General features: G+C 38.5%; 1 protein-coding gene across 4 annotated transcripts in view; it reads left to right on the top strand.

Annotated features, from left to right (window-relative positions):
- LOC121080625 (ras GTPase-activating protein 1-like) overlaps positions 1–20,482 on the top strand; it is a 93,124-nt gene that overhangs the window by 2,759 nt on the left and 69,883 nt on the right. For all 4 annotated transcript variants that reach the window (XR_005825447.1, XM_040578775.1, XM_040578774.1 and 1 more), the window contains exons 2-3: positions 13,805–13,954; positions 20,279–20,414. Coding sequence is in view for 3 of the 4 variants with exons in the window: in XM_040578775.1 (XP_040434709.1) it covers positions 13,805–13,954; positions 20,279–20,414 (286 nt within the window). In the remaining variant the exon portion in view is untranslated. The remainder of the gene's footprint in view (positions 1–13,804; positions 13,955–20,278; positions 20,415–20,482) is intronic.

Below are 20,482 nucleotides of genomic sequence, written 5' to 3' on the forward strand. Positions count from 1 at the left end.
ACAAAATTTCTGACAAAAAGCATGTTCTAGGTCAGGGGTCCTCAAACTTTTTAAACAGGGGGCTGGCGTGTGGATGAAGTGGCAGGAGGTCATCTGCGGCTGCTTGGTTTCCCCCCCCAACCCCCGGCGGGGGGGGGGGGGCGGGGGGGTTCTGTAGATACCGGGGGCCGGATTGAGGACCCTGGGGGGCCGTATCTGGCCCGCGGGCCGTAGTTTGAGGACCCCTGTTCTAGGGGAAAGACTGTGAAGGCCCTAATTTTATGTATTGGTGGGTGAGGCTACTTATTAAGACAAAAGGGGTATTGAAGTCTTTGCAGGACCAGCATAACTGTGTAGTTGAGTATTTGCTCTTGCAGATGCTTTAATATAAAAACATCTAAGCAGTAAAACACTTTAAAAAATTGATTCAGAAACTTATATCTCCATCTGCTTAACTGTTTTTTCTTGGTAACATCATTTTTGTGACTTTAAAAAAAAAAGTTGTTGGCTAATTAAAAATAATCAGAAACCTTTTTCTCTTTCATGCATCTATTTTAATACAAAGTCAATTTTTTTACCATTCTCAGTTAAGTCATTTAAATTAGCTGTATGGTGATAGTAAGTTGTATCCTCTCAGTCCTGATGTCTTATTTTGGAATGGCCCTTTCTTTGTAGTCATACCATCTGCTTTTATAGAATTGAACTCTTGATTTATTACCAGAACAAAGATCTGTCACCTTAATATTATAAGCAAACACCTAATACACTTAATTTCTCTTTTCCAAGTATCTCAGGAAAATGGGAATACTTTTTAATGTGATTTCTTTAGTTTTCTAGCAGTGGGAGGAGCTTGTCAAAAAGTAACAGATTAATTAAAATAATCAAAATCTCGAAGTATGATTGGTGTTTATCTTTGATCCTTGTAAGGGCCTAAGGTGGTACCACCAAGTTATAGGTTCAGGATATGGTAACAGATGCCAGACCAACAGCTTTAGGGATAAACAAGCTATTGCTAAATATAGGTACAGTAATAAATACAGATCAGTAGTACAATTCACTGTGGTGTTACAATAACACATCCAGTGATTGAGTAGTACTATTATCCAGGTCAAAACAATGGCAAATCCAATAATTTACCAACACTGAGCCAAACTTAATATCCTTGAGTGCAAAGGCTCTAATAACCATGGTTATCGAGCAGGGTTGCAGGAAGCAGGGCATGGCTTTTTCAGATGAGTGATACAGACCAGCCGACAGGCTCGGGGAATTCAGAATTCCCTGATCGGGCTGTCCTCTTTAATTGTTGAGTTGCAGAAGCACAATCTGGACATATTAATCAATCATTACACATCCTATCTGTGTTCCAGTTCTGTCCTTGGTGTGCAGGGGGCATGCAAATATTGTGTGAGGGCAATGCTAGCACCACAATCCTGAGTGAGACTGACTTAATGATTGTCTGTTCAGTGTGTGCTTTTTCGATTGAGTATGGAAGTAGCATGTTTATGCTGTAGCTTAATGGTAGGTGGGAGGCACAGAATGCTAGGGAATACAGTGAACATTTCTGTGTGCTTTTTGGTCTATTTCTCTGCACTCTAGCCCATCTGCAAAGCTCACTTGCAGAGATTGATGGCAGTCTGAAATGGTGTTATGGAAATGCTTATGAAATGAATGAATGATACTTAATTTAGTAGTAAACCAGTGATATGTGAAATAGTTCAGTTTATGTATTTGAATAAAAATCTTAAAGTTGATAAGATACATCTTAGTGTTGCATTAAGATGGCAGAAGTAGTTCCAGTACATTCCAACACAATTCATATTTTCATATGGTGTTTTTTTAAGCAGTGATTATCAGTTTGAAATGGAAATTGGTTGAAATCAAAAGATACTAATCTTAAAAGATGAAATAGGTTGTCAAAATACTGTCTTGTTAAAACAAAAATCCTACCTACAGTAGATGTATTCTTACAGTCACTCTTGGTATCTGTTGAGGCAACATATTAGTGATAAAAAACAGTTGAAGATAGAGAGCTAGGTAGAGAAATATTAAATAAATGTGGCTTGAGTGAAAGTAAAAAAAAATGTTTTGTCTTAATGTAGTGTGAAGGTATAGTTTCTTCAGATGAGTCTGTCAGAGGTAGCAAGTCCAGTGTTCTACAGCATTTGTTTATTTCAGTAGCTAATAAGAAAACAATGTTTTTCTGAAAGTGCATAGTTTTACAATAATTATTGAAGGCCATACTCTGTACCAAAGAATAAATGTTTGTTGCATTGAAAACTGAGGGGAAATGCTATTGGCATGTTTGGACCCTACAACCTCTCTGGGCAACCTGTACCTAGTCACCCTCATGGTAAAAAAAGTGTTTCCTTATGTTCAGACAGAACCTCTTGTGTTTCAGATAGTGCCCATTGCATCTTGTCCTGTCGCTGGGCACAACTGAGAAGAGCCTGGCTCTGTCATCTTTGCACCTTCCCTTCAGGTATTTATATATGTTGATGAGATCCCCCTGAGCCTTCTCCAGGCTAAACAGTTCCAGCTCTCAGCCTTTCCTCATAGGAGAGCTGCTCCAGTCCCTTTGTCATCTTCGTGGCCCTTTCCTGGTCTCTCTTGTATTGGGGAGCCCAAAACTGGATACAGGACCCCAGGTGTGGCCTCACCAGCTCTGAGTAGAGGGGAAGGATCGCTGTTACCGAAATCTTGGAATAAAGAACTTATCAACACCAATATGATGCAGATAAGCAGACACTTCTTTATTAACGGCCGGGTGCGTGAATGAGTCCTCTCACAATCAACGCACACCAAGTCTCAAAATCATACACCTTATATAGGACTTACTCATACATATTCATTAAGTATTCATGCATAAACATAGTATTTCCCAAAAATCATTAACATACTCTCCTCCCATATCCGATTCTGCACAGTAAAGGTTCGAAAGGTCTAGAAATGGGTCTGGGGTATTATTCGGGTAGGTGGTACATGAGTTGGTGGTTGCGATACCCCCTGCCGGAATTACCTTTTACCTACATTCACTGTTTCTTGGCAGGTAACTATGAGTTGCTTCATTCGACTCTCCCCAGTTCCCATTAAATCTACATTCTGACATCTCAATACATTCTCCTAGGCTACACGTAAACACTGTATCCAATCATGCATTCAATCATGAAGCTGTTATCTAAGTTCTAATCATTCCTACTAGGTGATTCTGACCCTTGGTACGGGGCTGTACAGAGGATTTCATAGTAGCTGTTGGTTGCTATGCAAACATAAATTCCACTAAAATATTTCTTATAACTATATTCCTAATCAAATGTGGTTAATTAATTCTAACTAATAGCAGATATGTAACATCACCTCCCCTGACCTGCTGGCAACGCTCTTCCTAATGCAGTCCAGGATATTGTTAGCCTTCTTTGTGGCAAGGGCACATTGCTGGTTCATGTTCAACTTGGTGTCTGCCAGGACCCCCAGGTCCTTTTCTGCAAAGTTACTTTCCAGCTTGTAAGCCCCCAGCATGTGTACTAGTGCCTGGGTTTATTCTTTCCCAGGTGCAGGATTTTGCACTTCCCCTTGTTGAATGGCGTGAGGTTCCTGTCAGCCCATTTCTCAAGCCTGTTGAGGTCCCTCTGGATGGCAGCATGAGCCCCTGGTGTATCAACTGCTCCTCCCAGTTTTGTGTCATTTGCACACTTGCTGAGGGTATGCTCTGCCCCATCATCCAGATCATCAATGAAGATGTTGAAAAGGACCGGACTCAGCATTGACCCTTGAGGTACACCACTAGTTACTGGCTTCCAACTAGACTTTGTGCTGCTGACCACCACCCTCTGCGCCTGGCCCTTCAGCCAGTTTTTGGTTTGTTCATCCTGCGCGTTCATCAACAGCTTCTTTGTGAGGATCTTATGAGAAACGATGTCAAAAGCCTTCCTGAAGGCTAGGTAGGCAATATCCACTACTCTCCCCTTGTCTACCAAGCCAGGCATTTCATCATAGAAGGTTATCTGGTTGATCAAGCAAGACTTCCCCTTGGTGAATCCATGCTGACGACTACTCCTGGTGACTTTTTTTTCTTGTCCTTCATGTGCCTAGAAGTGGCTTCCAGGATTAGCTGCTCCATCACCTTCCCCAGGGATTAAGACAAGGCTGACTGGCCTGTAGTTCCCTGAGTCTCCTTTTTTGAAGATAGGGGTGACATTTGCTTACTTCCAGTCTTTGGTCACCTCTCCCAATCGCCATGATCATTCAAATATTCTCATTAGTGGCCTTGCGATGAGTCATCTCCCTTGGCACTTGTGAGTGCATCCTATCAGCTTATGTACGTCCAGTTTGCTTAAGTATTCCCTGACCCGATCTTCTTCCACCAAGAGTATGTTTTTCCTTGTTCCAGCCTTTCCCCCCGATCTCTGGGACCTGGGATTCCTGAAAGCCAGTCTTGCCAGTAAAGACTGAGGCAAAGAAGGCATTTAGTACCTCAGCCTTTTCCATGTCCTGTGTCACCAAGCCCCCTGCCCCATTCAGCAGTGGGCCCACATTTTCCTTGGTGTTCTTTTTGTCACTTGTGTACTTATAGAAGCCCTTCTTGTTGCCTTTGGTGGAGGTGATCCTTGAACATTAACCAGCCTTCATGGGCCTCTCTTCCCTCCAGGGCCTTATCCCATGGAACTCTTCCAAGCAGATCCCTTAAGATGCTAAGACTGCTCTCTTGAAGTCCAGTGTTGTGATCTTGCTTTTTGCTGCCCGACACCCCACCCCCCCTCCGAACTTCGCCATCTAATGGTCACTGCAGCCAAGGCTGCCTTTGACCTTCACATCCCCAAGGAGCCTTTCCTTGTTTATGGGTATGAGGTCCAGCAGAGCACCTCTCCTCATTGGCTGCCGTCAGTGCTCTCCAGGAACCTTCTGGATTGCTTAAGTTCTGTTGTGGTGTTCTTCCAGCAGATATCAGGGTGGTTAACCACCCCCACCCCACCCCCCCCGGCTAATTCTAGCTGTCTATAGCTGTGATGTAACTTATGTAACTATTTTAGTGCATGACGTTTTTTTTCTGTTTCACTGTTAATTAGGTTAGCAGGTAACCCTTTTTTTTTTCTTCAGTTAACAAGTGTCTTAAAAATGCCTGTTCTTGAATTGTAGAGGGAAGATAAACACCTTTTTTTTTTTATTATTTTCCCTTCAAGTTTCTGGGTATTTTGCTGATTTGTCCATATATTATAATTTGTGTACTTACAGAATAGAATTGTATATCAATCTGGCTTTATTTTTGTCTGAATAGATGATGTCAGAAATGCTATTTTAAAAGAATGGTTAGGAGCAGCAGAACAAAATTGTATTTTAACCTTATGTTGGAAGTGAAACAGTAAGTAAACTGAACATAAGTACATATATAAATGGAAGCTTCAGATTCAGAAAAACAAAAGTGGAACAACATTTGATGCTGGAAAAAATTTGAAGAAGGATTTTCTGGGTCTTTTGTTTGGGTTTGGTTTTTTTTTTGGTGGGTTTCTTTTTGGTTTTTAGTCAGTACTTCTAATTAACATCAGTTGAAGGTTATTTAATCTAAACAGTGGATAGAGACTCTTAACCTGTACTTTATCAAATTTTTATTTTGTCGTATATTGTTTCCCAGAACTTCAACACAGGACTTATGCACTTCACCTACTGGCCTACCCTATTGAGAAACATACTATCGTGCCATATTTCTTTAGCTTTTGTTTCCTTTCCTTCCGCTGGGGAGGAACACTAATTTTGCTCTTAGGAGGCATAGATCTCTTCATCTGTTGTTTCAGCCATAAATTCTTAGGATTCCTGCAGTAGTTTTCCTGTTTCCCCCATATCTTCCTTTTTCCTTTAAAAAACAAACAAAAAACTCCTTGGTATTTATCTCGCTGGTGGGCACAATAAGGATGGAGAAGGCATCTTATTTCAACGTTGTGTTTGTGTTGCGTAGAAGTATCTAAATGAAACAAGAATTCTGTGTTATTCTATATTTTACTGTGTTCCTCTAGATTATGGTCGGCACCAATAGGATTTTACTGGTTCTTGACAAGTTCTTTCTACTGTTTTATATACTTTCAGGCAGTCTTAATTTTATTTTTTTTTATGTAAAACATTTGCTTGATCACTCTGGAATAGAAAAAAAGTAATTTTTTTTTCATGGGTCTGTCTTTAAATTTTGTATATTTATAAATATGCTGTTTATAGGTGAGGACCGTTATTAGGGGACCTGCTTACTGAAACTTGTTACTTGAAGTAGTCTGGGATTATGTCAGTGGGAATAGCTATTAGCAAAGGCTTTGAAGAAAAGTACAAGAAAAGCTGAGGTGGATAAAGGAGAGGGTTTTTTTGGGGTTGTTTTTTTTTTTTTATATAGACAACTTTCCTCCTAATTTCTTCTGTAGAAGCTCAAGAATTTGTCTTGTCTTTTTAAAATTCCTTCTAAGGTAGCTAGCAGTGTTGCTTAACTAATTATTTTGTAATGTGTACCTTTAATATTTATCTTCCATTAATTATTAATGTATAGAAACCAATATTGCTAAATAAACTTGTAAGCTGTGGTAACTTTTGAGGAAAGGTGTAGCCAGCTTGCTAGGGAGCAAAGTGTACCCATTCATTGTTCTGATAAGTTAGTTAGAAGTCCGATTCTTGCAATGATTGGGTTCTAAAAAAAAGTCATTCTCATCATCATTCTCATTCAACTTTATATTTTCAACAACTACTTGGGACCAATTTCACAAAGAAACAATTTTTTTAATTAAAGGTTGGTGGTTTCATTTTGTTAACAGTGAAATTGTAATACTTGTCTATCCTTAAGTAGAATTTGAGTTTATATAAGTATAAAGTTTCCTCGAGTTGGAACATATATGTTAATGTTAATGTATTTTAGCTATATGTAATTGTATTTAAATAAGTTGATTATGTAACTATATGGAAATCTTAGTTTGCTGTTAAGGAATCCTGTCATTGGCTCAGCAGGGGTGGGTGTATGTTTTTTTCTTGTTAATACCTACTTATAGATATTTGGAAAAGGGTTTATTTTATGAACTTCCTCACACAGAGTATGTTGCTTTATTTTTCTGGGATAGTTTCCAGAAGCTGAGGTTAATGATGCACTTAGATTTAGCCAACGTTTGGTAATCAGCTTGGGAGTCTATGGTGATTCTGTGTAGTTTGTATAAGCAGTTTTTCTATAAATAAATAAAAGTTAAGTCTACTTGTTTTTTCTGTAAAATTATGCATATGTATATACACGTTTCCCCCATATGTAATATCCCCCCAAAAGGATATTCTGTCTGTGGCTTGTTGGGTTTTGTTTGCTTATTTTATAGATAACATTTATATATAGAAAGTTTGATGCAATTTAAAAGCAATCATAAATCAATTAATTCCTTTTCCATATATCCATCTGTTAGTAGAATAAATAACATTGGAGACTTTGCAAGATCCAAGCTTGAATATTTGCTTAGTCCAAAAGATTAAGGAATGGCTTGCATTGTCTTGTTCAAACTACAGCCAGATTTCTATACCCTTTCTTCTTACAAAGATTTATGTGCCTCCTGAGCATCTGTGGAGAAAGGGTATTTTTTGTTATTCTTTCTACTCCTTGGCAATCTAAGGGATGCTACAGAAATGTCTTCATCTTTCCAAAAGCAGAATGTAACATATAACCTCTGTAGTAATCATCTTATTGTTTCTAGACTTGAATATATAATGTTTTATTTATACCCATATATACACACATAATTAATGGAATTGTGAGGTTGCAAGTAATTCAAAACAAGCATTATGAGTTGGATAGTTTACATCCTATTTGTTGTTTTCTTAGTTCTACGTGCAGTTCTTTTAAATTACACTATTGGATTCAGTGTGTATATGGATTGTACTCTTTAGACAGTTCCACCTGTTCCTATTGCAGGTGTGAAGCATTGGACATCTGTCGATTTAGGCATTGTTTCTATCTTGGATTTTAGTGTATAAAGCCCTAAATTTCAGAGTTTTCTCATTATAACAAGAGTTCTTCACTGATGAGACATACCTCACTAGTGAGGCATTCTAGCATCAAAGATTAGGTGATAGTGGAGCACAAAATAAAAATAAAAACCAAAAACAAAACAAAAAACACCAACAAAAAACCCCACCAAAGCCATTGAACTGTGCTTGGTTAGTTTGGGCTCTAATCCAGAGCTGTGCTGCTGACTGGGAGGTGAGAACAAAGATTGGTATGAAGTAAGGTTCAGCACTAGTAGAGGTAGGGACTATATTTCAGTCCTTTGGAACGCCAGTGTTGCTTCCAATGAGAAAAGCTGACTGAATGGGTAGAATAGTAAAAGGATGGGAAGAAAGTCCAAGAAGGGTTGTAGGTAGGAGAGGATGAAATGCAAGGAGAAAGTTGAGGAAACATTGGTACTTCTAATAAAATCAATGGCAGACAAGACAAATAACACCTTAGAAATTCTTAACTGTTGCCAACCAGAATCTGGTGATTTGCACAACAGTATTAATACTGTTTCCATAGGAGCATTACTCCTAGTTTAAACAGAAAAAGGCATATCTTTGACCTGAGAGCACAAGAGATGCTTCTTGCTAAGAACTTTAATGAGTTCCAGAATTAATTTCCTAAGCTGAGCTTTCAGTAAGAAAATGTGAGCTGCTTCAAGAGCCTATTTAGTGAAATTTCATCTATCTATTGGTGGCTTTTTTTTTTTTTTTCCAAAAGGTGATTAATGATCTTTTTAGTAAATATATATATTGGGTAGGATTGGAAGAAATCTTCTGAGTTGCAAAGCTTGACTTTATGCTGTTGTCACATCTCTATTTTAAAGCTTATTACACTGCTTGTCCTTACAGTACTTGAAACTTTTAGAACCTTGCTTTAATAAAGTTACTAAAATGTATTACCTTTTGAATGTACGCTTATTTCACCTTCTGTTTACTTTTTTATTAAGATTTATTGAGGTTTTTGATTCATTTGTCCATGTGTAAGTCCATAGTTTGCATATGCTCTGAAAGTGTTTTAATGGCTGGTATTGGTAATGCGTACAACTCCCACAGTTAATGGCTTGACACAGCTGCTATACTGAGGAATGCCTATGAAAGTGACTTTCCATGTTAGTTGCCTGGTTCCTAATCTTGAAGTGCAGGGGTGTTCTATTTTTCTACATACTGTTTCAAACGGGTTTTAGAACAGGTAACTGAGAAAAGCAGACTTATTTATTAGATTTATATTTGCTTTGTACCTCCAATTAGAAAAATGTATAGGATCAAAAAAGTATTAAAACCCCCCCGCTTTCCTAGAAGAGCCTGAAACTCTCTTAATTTCATGTATGCTGTATAAAGGACAATTGCTTGGCTGTTCTGGCCCTCCCCCCACTTTTTTTGAATTTCAGGTTACTTTGCAGTCTTTTGTTTCATTATCTTAAGCATGCATCCTTCCACTGTAGAAGTTAAAATTTGCTCAAAACATTGTGAAAATAATGAGTTATTGTTGTGATTTAACTCCAGCTGGGAACTATGCACCACACAGCTGCTTGCTTGCTACCCTCCAGTGGGATGGGGGGAGAATCAGAAGAGCAAAAGTGAGAAAGATCATGGGTTGAGATAAAGGTAGTTTAAGAATTAAAAAAAGGAGGGGGAAAAGCAACAGGGAGGAGGAAAAAAACCCCAGACACCAACCCAAGAAAAACAAGTGATGCAAATGAAAAAGATTGCTCACCATTCACCAACTGATGACCAGCCAGTCCCTGAGCAACTGCAGCCCCTGCCAACCTCCACCCCCCCCCAAGATTTATTGCTGAGCATGATGTCATATGGTATGGAATATCTCTTTGGTCATTTGGGGTCAGCTGTTCTAGCTGTGTCCCCTCTTGATTTCTTGTGCACCTCTAGCCTACTTCTTGGTGATGTGGTGTGAGGAGCAGAAAAGGCCTTGGCTCTGTGTAAGCACTACTCAGCAATGACTAAAACATCCCTGTATTATCAACACTTTCCAGCACAAATCCAAAACATAGCCCCATGCTAGCTACTATGAAGAAAAGTAACTCTGTACTGGTTTTGGCCTGGATAATTATCATCACTTAAAACTTGCGGTTTTAATGTTAGAAATACAAAAATATTCCTAGTTAGGACTAGGCAAGAAAGAAAGAGGTGACTAGAAATTTTATGGATCTTGTCCTTGGCAATGATGAAGGGTATAAATCGTAGTAGTAGTGAGTTACTGTTTGAAATGAGTACATTTGATAAGAGTCATGGCCAGGGGGGCAGCTTTCTTTTTATGAATAGTGATCTGAAGAATCACTTTACCAATATACGAGTGAGTGGAGTTTATCTTTATTTATTCGGCAGTGCTGGGTGCATGGGGGAAGTCCTTGTCCACCTGTGTGAGAAGCTGAGGGGTAGGGGAGTCTTGCCGACAGAAGATGCAGTCGGGGGCCCTGAGGGTCCCCAGGCCCCTGGATTCCAGCACTGGTGGAGAGTTCTCCTGGCTGGCTTGCCAAATTGATGCCAAAACGGCACAGAGTAACTGCTCAGAGATTAATTTTGTCTTTAAGCAGCAACCCCCACCATATACAATAATTCTTTACACTGTATGCACTTTAAAACATATAGAGGTTTACACTCACTCCTCGGATGTTCAAGACAATACTCACACACCCACATTCACACCTAATACAGAAATGTTCTTATATTTACAACATAAAGTAAGCACAACAATTAATATTAGTCCTATAATTATCAATCATATGTATACGGATTGACTCCAAATCACCGAATGTTTTTAGTCTCCAGACTAAAACACCAATTTCTGATATTACTTTAATATCAAAACAAACACTAAATCAAAATCAAATATCAATCCTATGTATACGAATTGACTCCAAAACATTGAACGTTTTAGTCTCTATACTAAAACACAAATTACTAAATCAAAATCAAATATATGCCTGCAGTGCTAGCTACCCGGCATACGCCACCCTTCATAAGCATACAGTAATCTTATGTCTTACGGATAGCTTTACAAATGGACCAGTCCCCAAAAACAGAAATATCCAAAACAGTAATATTCCTAAATACAGTATTTGAATAAAGATAATACAAAACAGTAATATTCCTGAATACAATATTTGAATAAAGATAATACCTTTTGCTCAGTAGGATGGAGTCCTTGTCTGCTCCCGCGGTGATCCAGATGAGACAAGGAGCCTCTCCGGGAAAATCCCCGGGGGTACCTTAGGGAGTCCCTGCTCTCAATGGGTCCCACAGCCAAGCAGAAGAGGTCCCATCTGGGTTGCCAGATTGATTTGAAGAATCACTTTACCAATATACGAGCAAGCGGAGGTTATCTTTATTTGGCAGCGCTGGGTGCATGGGGGATCTCTCCACCAAAGTCATGCACACCAAAGGAACCTTTCAGCCCTCTCTTTATACAAGTCACTCATGTCTATTCATTAACTTTCTGGGAACTCATTAATGTATCTCTTATCTGGACAGTTAGCACATTCCCATTCAAGGATTTAGTATATCTTCAAGTTAACAATATTAACATATCTCATGCCTGGACAATTAGCACACTCCCTGTGTCACCCATTTAAGGATTTAGTACATCCTCAAGTTAACAATAAGGGTCTCCTCAGATAAACATGAGCACACCGTTCTTTAAATAAAGCATATATGGCCCATTATTCAATAGATAAGCAAGATTTTTATGTTGGTACCCTCCTATCCAAACTTTAATTCTTTTCATGAGTCTAATATCATAGTGCACTCTAGGTAAGACAAGATTTTGCATCTCTTCAGGAAAAAAATATATTTGGTGTAAAGTTGAGAGATGTTAAACATTACTTCTAACTGCATGCATTAAGCATTTGGCAGTTGGAACAGCATCAAATTTAAGTTATTGATCTTGACCTATAAAATTCTAAATGGTACAGAGCCTTCTAAGAGAGTGTCCTGGATATGGCTGGGCTGGAGTTGGCTTTCTTCATAGCAGCCCCTGTGGTGCTTTGTTTTCGATTTGTGGCTAAAACTGTTGATAACACATAGGTATTTTGGCTGTTGCTGACCTGTGCTTGCACAGCGTCAAGGCTTTCTTCCTTTCTCACTCTGCTCCCTCTGCCCTCCAGCAAGTAGGCTAGAGGTAGGCAAGAAGTTGAGAAGAGAGACAGCCAGGACAGCTGATGGAAATTGGCCAAAGGGATATTTCATACTATATCAAGTTATGCTCAGTAATTTAAAAAAAAAAAAAAAAAAAGAGAAAAAAAAAAGAGGAGGAGGAAGAAATAAAAAGGAGAGGGGTGTGTGTCTTCCAAGGTAGCCATTGCTCAGAGACTGACTAGGTGTTGGTCTGCTTGTGGGAGGTAATGAGTGATTGCCTTTGCATTGCTTCTGTTGTTTTCAGTTTCCCTCAGCTCCCTTCCTTCATTCTTCTTTCACTTAGTCTTTATTTCAACCCAGAAATTTTCTTGCTTTTGCTCTTCCTGTTCTCTACCCTGTTCTGCTGGGGGTTGGGGGGAGTGAGCAAGCAGCTGTATGGATGGTTAGATGCTGGCTGGGGTCAACCCACCACAGACATGATCTTTCTAACCTTACCTCAAGAGCTATACAGTGTACAGACAAAACAACTCTTTCGCTGATTTAACTTGTTTTAATCGGGATGAGGAGAAGCAAAGGAGAGAGCTCTGCTAACAAGACTGCAGCTTTGCCAATGTAAACAATATCTACACTGGTACTGCTTCTACTGGTATACAATCTGTATAGTCTATTTGACTTTCATTCTGATAGAAGTTCTCAAAGCCAACTTTTACTTCCATTGCATAGAAAAAATGTTTCTGGTAAGATTTTTATCAACAGCGAAGCTCTTTGGGTTTTTTGTTTTACTCTAAAATTTGCAATTTTTCATTTTTTCTTGTGTACGTTAAGCCAAAAGATGACTTTCATATCTCTTCCAAAATGCTTTTTTTGCAATTCTTGCAAGACCACATGTGAACTGGTAGAATCAGTAGGTGAATGGTCTGAAATAGTTAATAATTTAAATAGTATAAAACAATAGCTGTATAAAGTTTTGTTTTTTTTTTTTTTCTTTTTAAGAGGTTTTGAGAACACCACTTGGCAACACTTGGCTTTTCTTCAATTGCTTCTTCCACTGCTGCTGCTTCCCCCCATTTGTATGTTTGGTGTAGAAAGAGGTCTGATCAGAGTTGAAAATTCATGTTTGAATGAGTCTAACCTTTGGATTAAACTGAAATATTCTTTTGTCATATTTTGCAGTCTGTGAGTTGCTGTGCATCAGTATTTGCTTTTAATAGGCTATGTGTTGGGTTTGGGGAAGACTCTTTTTTGGCTGAAATATGGTCTGGTGACTGCTGTCATTTTGTTTAAGTGCAGGCTTTGATACTGTGTTCTATTTGTTGTTTGAGAAACAGGTTATAGCCTGAATTGAAGCCTGAGTAGGCTTAAAATACAATGGTCTGAGTCAGATCAATTATCTCTGGTTCTGATCATTTACTGAAAATAAGAAAATTGGGAAGGAAAGAAAAAGCTGGTTATAGAGAACCTTTGTCCCTTTTGGATGGTTCAGAGTATTTTCCTACAGTGTGAGTTATTTGGGGAAATGGGTTATCTGAACCTGTGAAGCTTTAAAAATTCTGTGTATTGGAAATCTGAGTAATCTGAGAGAGGTTGCACATGTAAACATCTGATAACTTTATTTGAAACAAAGGTTTGGAACTGCATCAGTTTTAACTGAGAACTTTCATTAGTTTCACAGGTCTGTTCTGTGAGAATAAACAAAAGCCTAAATTCTAAGGACACCCATCGTTACATTGTTTTTTAGGTGGTATCATGGAAAACTCGACAGAGCAATTGCAGAAGAACGTCTTTGGCAAGCAGGAAAACCTGGAAGTTACCTTATTCGAGAGAGTGATCGGAGACCGGGTTCATTTGTGCTTTCATTCCTTAGTAAAACAAATGTCAATCATTTTAGGTGAGAATTAAATGTTTTCTTTTAAAACACTTTAACCTGTTTATTTGTGGGTTTAGAATTTAGTACAGTATAGAAAACAATCGTATTATAAATTGAATATTTTTTATATTTTTTTTAATCCATGTATGGTATAGCTCTTTACTAGGGTTTAATTGTTTTAAACCATGCTACTTAAAAATTCCTTTACAGGCCTAAAGAATGAAAATGTGAGGAAAACAACATAATCAGAATAGAGAAGTTTATCTAAAGCTGTTGTGACTATATTTGTAGTAATACGCAGGCTTCTTATTAGTAATAGGAGGAGATTGTTTTGAGTATGTTCCTCAGTTATTGCAGCTCACAGGACGTACTTGAATGTCAAAGTCAGCAAATCTGGGTGTTTCCTTTATAAGAAGGAACAAGGAGAAACAAAGGGCGTATGTATTTAATAATATGAAGATTTGCTGGAATCAGCTTTTAGTATGTTCTAGAATTAGTTGTTCTAAATACAAATAGCCCTTTTTACAAAACTGTAACCAGAATTATTTTACCATTAGCAAGTTATATACATCAATTTATTCTTGTTTACTGTAAATGAAAGATGTTCTGGGAAGGCACTTGAATGTTAGTCAACAAGTTGCGTGCTGCAGTATAATGTTCATCTTCACAAAATAGGGTATCAAATGCATCTTCAGCATTAGAAAAATCCTTTTGTCAGCTATCTAAAGAAACAGAAATAAACAGAAAGCAAATTTATTTGCAAAGCAAACAGATATAGCATGCTCATGTTTGCATCATGTCTGAGCTAACAATTCCTGCTTCTCAGCTATACTGATTCTTGTTTGAGAACTGGTTACTATGTAGCAGTGGTAGAAAAATAAATTAAAACTTGCTTTTTAAGTACTGTTTTTAAGTTTTATTTTTAATAACTTTGCTTATTGTAGCCTATATCAGGTGTTGAATGTTACTTCATGTCCACCATAAATTTTTTCTGACATCTCAGATAGAAAATGGGAAACCATTAAAAACCACTTTCTAAGAAAGGGATCCTTATAATTTTTTCATATCTTAAAGAATCTTTTCTTCTTGGATACATTAAATATATGAAGAGAAAACTATTCAAAAGAAACAAATTTGTTTGCTGATACTGGTCTCCATAAAACAGACCTGCTATTGATTCATTTGTTGACTGCAGTGTGTGTATATGTTTTCGTTATTAGAAGGGCAGATCACAGAATGGTCAGGGTTGGAAGGGACCTCTGGAGATCATCTAGTCCAACCCCCTGCTTTAGCAGGTTCACCTATAGCAGGTTGAACAGAGGCATGTCCAGGTGGGTTTTGAATGTCTGCAGAGAAGGAGACTCCACAGCCTCTCTGGGCAGCCTGTTCCAGTGCTCTGTCACCCTCAAGGTAAAAAGAAGTTTTTCCTCATATTCAGATGGAACTTTCTGTGTTGCGGTTTATGCCCGTTGCCCCTTGTCCTGTCGCTGGGTACTGCTGAAAAGAGCCTGGCCCCATCCTCTTGACACTCACCCTTAAGATATTTGTAGACATTGATAAGATCTCAGTCTTCTCTTCTCCAGGCTTGTAGAGGGATTTTTAAAGGACCGAGGACATATGTTACCATTGTCCAGGTTGGACAACCCAGGCCTGTTAGTTAAAGCTGCAGAGCAGTTTTAAATAGTCCTGGGAACAAGCAATGGGAGAAGGAAAACAAGCTATGCACAAACAAGAAGTCAGGTGTAGAGCAAGCCCTGGGAGCTGTGAAATCAGCACATTCTCATCGGCACACTCTGATCAGGCACCTGCAGCATGCTCACCGATCAGCGACACGGACCCCCACATGACTTTTATCCAATCACCTGTGTATAAAGTCGTGTGAGCGGTTGGTTTAAGTTATTAATATGACCTGTTTGTTTAATAAAGGGAGCACGGCATGTAGCCATATTGGTGTGATTGTCATGACTTGGCCGACTCTCCACAGGGGACCCTCTTCGCAGGCTAAACAGGCCCACCTCTCTTGGCCTCTCCTCATAAGGGAGATTCTCCAGTCCCCTCATCATCTTTGTAGCCCTCTGCTGGACCCCCTCCAGTAGTTCCCTGTCTCTCTTGAAGTGGGGAGCCCAGAACTGGACACAGTACTCCAGATGCCACCTCACCAGTGCAGAGTAGAGGGGGAGGATAACTGCCCTCGACCTGCTGGTCACACTCCTCCTCATGTACCCCAGGATTCCATTGGCCTTCCTGGCCACATGGGCATAATGCTGGCTCATGGGCAACTTGCTGTCCACCAGAACTCCCAGGTCCTTCTCTGCTACACTCTAATGTTTTTCAGCTTCAAGAATGGCAGTCTTGAAGTTATTTCAGCCAAATATAAGGATATATCCACTGGGTCCCACAGACTGGGAGTGTCACTTTCACCAAAGCTTGTTCTTTGCCAATTGCAGCCTTCCAAAAATGGGTGAAATTTCCATTGCTCAAGAATCTCACTGATATTTTGTTTCCTGAAAGTTATATTTTTTTGATTAAACTTTAATTTCTTATTTCTGTTTGACTAAATTACCAATATTTAGGTGAAAGTTCTCCAATTCCCCTTCCCCAGGTTGGATTTAGGCGTATGTTCGTGCAATGTATGGTTGACAGATAGTATATGAGTCCATCAAAACTAAATTCTTTTTTGCTGTAGTAGTATGTTTTCTGGTGAGTTGCTGAATGATATAAAATATATATATTTTAAATTTTATATAAATATTGGGAAATAAAATCTTTTATCTTTTCATCTTGTCCTTCAGAATTTTATGTGGTTACAGAAGTGTCTGTATTTACTAGTCCTGTGTGTTCTGAAGAAAGGTTTAATTTCAGCTTGATTTAATAATAAAATATGAAACACTAAATTTCATTTAGAAGCTGATTATGTGAATATCATGGATTTTATACGGAGTTTGGTAGGAAATATGCCAAGAGATCTAGTCTAGATCCTTAAAGTTGCATTATTTTCTGACTTCCCTTGCAGTGCTATGTGCTTAAAAACTTCAAATTTCATCTCTGAAGATTGATCTTAGTATACATTTTACACTCCTATTTGGTAGAAATAATATAGTTTTAACAACTGATCTGAGAAGAGAAATTTTTAAAGCAGGAATGTATTAGAATACTGACCTGTTAAAGCAAAGTAAAAGTGTAAGAAACCAAGTAGAGATAAACAATATACTCTTTTTCAGCAGTTAAATTTGTTTTCTCCTGTTGTTCTTGAATTGCTCATGAGCTTTGTAAATAAGTCAAATGCTAAGTAGAAAACTAAGTAGTCAGACATGTTTAACTTTTTGTACTGTAATTTGTTTTGAAATATCTTTAAAATAACTTGTTTTCTGGAAACGAGAGAGAGGTAATGTGAGGTTAGATGTTAAGATTTTTCTTTATTTTTCAACTTATCTAATGTCACTTAATTTCTCTGTTTCTTGTATTTTATTGCATATTTTTATCTTCACTGATCAATGATGTTATATATTCTTAGACTTCAGTTTGTGAAGGCATATCATAAGAATTCCTCCTTTGGTGGAAGTGCTCACCAAGCAACTTTATATTGTTTATTATTAGTCCTGGCTAACCAGAGGAGGTCCCAATTGACTGAAGGTTAGCAAATGTGATGCCCATCTACAAAAAAGGCCAGAAGGAGGATCTAGGGAACTACAGGCCTGTCAGCCTGACCTCTGTGCCAGGGAAGGCTATGGAGTAGATCATCCTGAGTGCTATCACGTGGCATGTGCGGAACAACAAGGTGATCAAGGCCCAGTCAGCATGGGTTTATGAAAGGCAGATCCTTCTTGACAAACCTGATCTCCTTCTATGTCGAGGTTACCCGCTTAGTGGATGAGGGAAAGGCTGTGGATATTGTCTATCTGGACCTTAGTAAAGCCTTTGACACTGTTTCTCACAGCATTCTCCTGGAGAAACTTGCTGCTCATGGCTTGGACAGGTGTACTCTACACTGGGTAAAAAAACCTGGCTGGATGGCTGGGCCCAGAGTGGTGGTGACAGTTAAATCCAGCTGGCAGCCAACCACAAGTGGTGTTCCCCAGGGCTCATTATTGGGGCCAGTTCTGTTTAATATCTTAATGAATTGGATGAGGGGACCAAGTGCATCCTCAGGAAGTTTGAAGAAAAAAACAAGTTGGGTGGGACTGTTGATCTGCTTGAGGGTACAAAGGTTCTGCAGAGGGATCTGGACAGGCTGGACCGATGGGACAAGGCCAATTGTATGAGATTCAACAAGGAGAAGTGCTAGGTCCTGTACTTGGGTCATAACAAACCCACACAATGCTACAGGCTTGAGGAAGAGCGGCTGGAAAGCTGCCTGGCAGAAAAGGACCTGGGGGTGTCGATGGACAGCTGGCTGAATATGAACCAGCAGTGTGCCCAGGTGGCCAAGAAGGCCAATTGCATCCTGGCTTGTATCTGAAACAGTGTGGCCAGCAGGACTAGGGAAGTGATTGTCCCTCTGTATTCAGCACTAGTGAGACCACACCTCAAATCCTATGTTCAATTTTGGGCCCCTTGCTACAAGAAGGGCATTGAGGTGGTAGAGTGTCCAGAGAAGGGTAATGAAGCTGGTGAAGAGTCTACAGAGAAAGTCCTATGAGGAGAGGCTGAGGAAACTGGGGTTGTTTAGTCTGGAGAAAAGGAGGCTGAGATGAGACCTTATTGCTCTCTACATCTACCTGAAAGGAGATTGTAGCGAGGTGGGTGTTGGTCTCTTCTCCCAAGTAACAAGTGATAGGAGAAAAGGAAACAGCCTCAAATTGTGCCAAGGGAGGTTTAGATTGGGTATTAGGAAAAAAATTCTTCACTGAAAGGGTGGTCAAGCATTGGAACAGGCTGCCCAGGGAAGTGGTTGAGTCACCATCCCTGAAGGTATTTAAAAGATGTGTAGATGTGGTGCTTAGGGACATGGTTTAGTGGTGGACTTGGCAGGTTAACAGTTGGAGTTGATGATCTTAAAGGTCTTTTCCAACCTAAGTGATTCTGTGATCCTAAAAATTATTGTTTTGACACTGCAATAAGAGTTCTGGCAGAAAGTATGATGTTTTTCCCATTTACTGCATAATTTATTGGAAACTGGTTTTAGCATTCTGCAGGTTTCATAAAATGGCTGATTTCACAATTTTTACCAAAAATTATAGTATCTAAGTAGATTAAATATCTTGTTCATTTTTTTCCCTATGTATAACTAAAGGTATAGTTCAGTCATTTTCTCCCTTCTCCAAGTCGGTTTTCCAGGTAGCTCTTCACATTTTTAAAGAAGTGTTATTACTCAGGACTGCTGTCCAGCTTTTGTTGCTGGAAAAACTCAGGTCCTCTTGAATCCATCAATTTACATAACTGATTGTTTCTTTGGATTGTCTTGTCAAAAATATTGTTTCAACTTATGTACTTTTTTTCCCTTGTACAAATTATTTGTGTGTAATACAAATGTTTTAAAAACTGTTAACTCTTACCTAAATAATTTCTCACTGGTTTTAGAACTTGTATTGCATAGCAATACGAACAGGCATGTTGTTTTCCATTTTTTTTTATATAAGTGTATTCACAAATCTGAGTACTAAAACATGCACCACCACACCGCAAAAAAAACCCAAACCTAACACCAACACACACTCTAACTACATGTTAGTAAGATGAGTAATTTTATAAGAATTTTCTTTTGTGTTAAACTATTTAAATGTTTTTCTTAAAGCAATTTTGCCCTTAGCAGGCTTTTAAATTGAGTACGTTATTATTACAAAGTTATTTCTTATTTTTTAGCATGGATACTAGACTAACCATAATAAAGTGACTAATTTTTGAAGGTATTTTAGTATTCTGTACTGTATAATCAAATGCAGTTCTTTGTTACCAAAATATGTTGATACTTTGCCAAATTTATACAGGCCTACCATATAAGCTGTGTCCCGCATGATAGCAGTATTAATGCTGTTACCTCTACTAATGTTATGTCATTTGTCCACAATGCTAGTAATTATATTTTTGTGTTTAATTTTATTTAGTTCTAGCAAATCTGCTTGCTTTTTTGTAAATCTACATCTCCTTTACAGTCTTCAAATAGTTTTATTTTGTGATGTTTATCAGTAATTGCTGATGAGATATTAATTAGTTAAGGGTGTGTGTGTACATATGAGAAAGTGAGTTTGTAATACTGCATTTTGTTGAACATAGCCTGCTTTAAAAACTCAACGTTATCCTAACTTCCTTTTAAAAAATAAAAACTCACAAAACCAGCAAAAAACCCCACCCCAATGATTTGTAGCAAGACTTTCTTCTATCAAGTTTCCTTTTCTTTATTACCAGGATTATCGCCATGTGTGGAGACTATTACATTGGTGGACGTCGCTTTGCTTCACTCTCAGACCTAATTGGTTATTACAGTCATGTGTCTTGTTTGCTGAAGGGGGAAAAACTGTTCTCTCCAGTAGCACCTCCAGAGGCAAGTAGTACAATTTTTAAATGTCATTAAGTAAATTTTAATATAATTACTCTTGCATTTTATATTCA

This window comes from Falco naumanni, chromosome W (genome assembly GCF_017639655.2).
Source record: "Falco naumanni isolate bFalNau1 chromosome W, bFalNau1.pat, whole genome shotgun sequence".
NCBI classification, from domain to species: Eukaryota; Metazoa; Chordata; class Aves; order Falconiformes; family Falconidae; genus Falco; species Falco naumanni.